We start from the raw sequence: 1,649 nt of genomic DNA, 5'->3' as shown, positions 1-1,649 counted from the left end.
ATTTATTTACATTAACTGCCATACTTAAAGTTTGCTCTGTAGGTAATACNCAAGTTGAATTTTGTGAACAAATTGTTAATGAATTAGAGCAACATGGCGCAATGAATGTATTTTTATACACTCACTTTATTAATAATTGTATTTGGAATGATGATTTGGAAAGAGCATTAGCAATTGTGTTGAATATGAAAGGCAAAGATATTGAACCAAACTATGCAATTTATATCCCACTTTTAAAAGCAGCCACTGTTAAGAAAAACATTCAAGTTGGAATGACACTTTACCAACTTGTAAAAAAGAGTAATTTAGCAAGTCCTCAATTATCAACGACAATTATATCATTTGCATTGAAATTAAGAAAACCAGAGTTGGTAATAGAAGAAATTGAATTAGTGAAACAACAAAAATGGATGACAATCATAACATGGAATAGTTTAATTCAAGCATATATTCAAGAGAACAATATTAAGAAAGCGATTGATGTTATTCATGAAATGAAAGATAATGGTATTTGTCCAGATTCGGCAACTTTTAACATTCTCATAACAGCTTGTGCTAATACCAAGTTATTTGCAGAAGGAAAGTTGATTCACAAAATTACAACTAACACTTTGAAAGATAATTGCTCTGTTGAACTATTGACATCCATTATTAATTTTTATACAAAATGTGGACATCCAGAGATTGCAATCAACGAATGTGAAAAGATGAAATCAAAGGGATTAATGAATGTTGTTTCTTTTACATGTCTAGTTGAAGCATACATTCAAATAAATGAAATACAAAAAGCCATCGACACAGTTACTGAAATGAAACAATTCAAGGTTACTCCAAACGCTACCACATTCTCCATTTTGCTTACCGCATGCGCTAAGTTGAAATTATATAAGGAGGGAATATTGATTCACAAAATTGCAAATAATACTTTGAGAGATAATAGCTCTCTTAAACTTTTGACATCAATTATTAATTTTTACACAAAATGTGGACATCCAGATATTGCAATTAATGAATGTAAAAAGATATCAAAAAGTATTATGGATGGAATTGTTTAATTCAAGCATATATTCAAAATAAGGAAGTTCGACAGGCAATTGAAATAATCACAGAAATGCAAGATTATGGTGTTGAACCAAACTCTACCACTTTTAACATTTTACTCACAGCGTGTGCTGATTCAAAATTGTTTGAAGAAGGAAAGGCAATTCACAAACTTGCAACTGGCACCTTGAAAGATTACTCTTCTGAACTTTTAGCATCTATTGTCAACTTTTACACAAAATGTGGACATCCAGAAACAGCCATTAAGGAATGTGAACAATTGAAATCGAAAGGATTAATGAACAATATTGTTTGGAATTGTTTAATTCAAGCATATATTCAAAATAAGGAAGTTCGACAGGCAATTGAAGTAATCACAGAAATGCAAGATTATGGTATTGAACCAAACTCTACCACTTTTAACATTTTACTTAAAGCATGTGCTGATTCAAAATTATTTGAAGAAGGTAAATTACTGCATCAAGCATCTGGTCAAGTGCTCAATAATCCTACAATAGAGTTGAACAATAGTATAATTAATTTTTACACAAAATGCGGACATCCAATAATAGCTATTGATCAATTTGAAAAGATGAAAACCAAAGGAT

At 30.3% G+C, this 1,649-nt stretch overlaps 1 protein-coding gene across 1 annotated transcript in view; it reads left to right on the top strand.

Moving 5' to 3' along the window:
* Nucleotides 1-101: 101 nt before the first annotated feature.
* NAEGRDRAFT_76708 (uncharacterized protein) overlaps nucleotides 102-1,649 on the top strand; it is a gene marked incomplete at both ends in the record, with an annotated part of 3,360 nt that continues 1,812 nt past the window's right edge. The window contains 2 exons of the mRNA XM_002668334.1: nucleotides 102-1,014; nucleotides 1,083-1,571. Of these exons, the coding sequence (XP_002668380.1) occupies nucleotides 102-1,014; nucleotides 1,083-1,571 (1,402 nt within the window). The remainder of the gene's footprint in view (nucleotides 1,015-1,082; nucleotides 1,572-1,649) is intronic.

Source organism: Naegleria gruberi (assembly GCF_000004985.1).
Source record: "Naegleria gruberi genomic scaffold NAEGRscaffold_307, whole genome shotgun sequence".
NCBI lineage: Eukaryota > Heterolobosea > Eutetramitea > Acrasida > Naegleriidae > Naegleria > Naegleria gruberi.
Note: the sequence above shows the minus strand (reverse complement) of the source record. Positions and strands in the feature narration are given on the sequence as shown.